Source organism: Plasmodium reichenowi, chromosome 5, assembly GCF_001601855.1.
Source record: "Plasmodium reichenowi strain SY57 chromosome 5, whole genome shotgun sequence".
NCBI classification, from domain to species: domain Eukaryota; phylum Apicomplexa; class Aconoidasida; order Haemosporida; family Plasmodiidae; genus Plasmodium; species Plasmodium reichenowi.
This window is the reverse complement of record NC_033650.1, coordinates 237,834-239,285: the sequence shown is the minus strand read 5'-3', so window position 1 is coordinate 239,285 and position 1,452 is coordinate 237,834. Positions and strand designations below refer to the sequence as shown.

The 1,452-nt window shown below is 22.8% G+C and overlaps 1 protein-coding gene across 1 annotated transcript in view; it reads right to left on the bottom strand.

Annotated features, from left to right (window-relative positions):
- Positions 1–1,388, bottom strand: part of PRSY57_0507000 (hypothetical protein) — a gene marked incomplete at both ends in the record, with an annotated part of 4,389 nt that extends 3,001 nt beyond the window's left edge. Inside the window, one exon of the mRNA XM_012906141.2 lies at positions 1–1,388. This exon is cut by the window's left edge and continues 3,001 nt beyond it. Coding sequence (XP_012761595.2) covers positions 1–1,388 — 1,388 coding nt within the window.
- Between the last annotated feature and the right edge of the window lie 64 nt (positions 1,389–1,452).

Here is a 1,452-nt window from a genome sequence, read left to right as displayed (position 1 = left end):
TTTTTTTTTTTTTTTTTTTTTTTTTGTACAGATTCTTCTATTTTACTAATAATATTTTTCATATAATTTTGTTCTTGTGTTGAAATATTTTGAGAATTATCATATACATTTTTAGTTTTGTCACAAATTTCATGTTCATCATCATCATTATTATATTCATTCTCTTCTTTTCCTTTTTTATCATTACATGAGTGATCACTATACTTATTGTTCATAAAAGTTTTACTTAATTTTGATTTTATCTTATTATAATTGGATGAAGAAAAATGTTTCAACGTTTTAATATTCGTTACAGCATCGCTAAGACTAGAAAGGGAGCTATTTGAATATTCTCTGTTTTTTTGATTGGTCTTAAGTTTATTTAATAAATTAAATGTATCCTTTACTACAATACCTTCTTTCTTTGTATTATAATCTTCATTTTCTACACTATCTTTATCATAATTTTTTTTTTTTACCATGTTACTTTTACTAGACATTCTTTTAAAAGACGAATCATCTTTTTTGTTACATGTTACAGAAAATGGTTGTGTTTTATTAATTTCGTTGGTTATATTTAAACTATCATCGTCAACATTTTTTTTTTCTTCTATTTCGTTTAGGGATAAATTTGTGTAACATTGTATATTATTATGTTCAACATTTTTAATCTGTTCAACATTTTTATTTTGTTCAACATTTTTAATTTGTTCAACATTTTTAATCTGTTCAACATTTGTTGCTTCGCCATGCTGATATTTTGTGGATTCTTTTGAGGAGTGATTTTTTCTTGAATCGTTTACTTTTATTACTCTAATTTCTTGATGTCCTATCTTTATTTTATCATGTTCTTGATCCATATCTAAAAAAGAGTTGTCACTTTTTGTCGTGTCACATATTTCTTCGGTTTTATTTTGTTCATAATTATCATTACTAACATTGATTGTGGTCATATGAATTAAACCATTTTGTTGTTGAGGAAGATTAATATTATTTATTTCAAATGTATTGATTTCTTTGTTTGTTAAAAACATATTATTATCTATTATGTTGTTAGGGTTCATGGAAACAGAAGAAACCCCTAACACTATATTAGTGAATTTATTTCTTGTCTCCATAAATGCAGAATTATCTTTATATTCTTCAACATCTAAATTATCATACCAATTATTTTGATTATGTTTTAACAGATTTTCTGAATTTATCATACTTTGTAATAATTTCTCATCTACTACTTCTTTTTCTACATGAATATTATCATTATTACTTATAATACTTGGAGAATATTCACTTAAATCATCAAAAATTATATGATCATCTGAATTCTCTTCATATGTTGTAATTTTTTTTATCTCTTCCATTTCTATACATTCGAAAACATTTCTGTTTTCCGCTTTATTTATATTCATTGAATTTTGATCTTTTCTTTTTTTTTTTTTTTTTTTCTTTATTATATTAATAATATAGTTATTA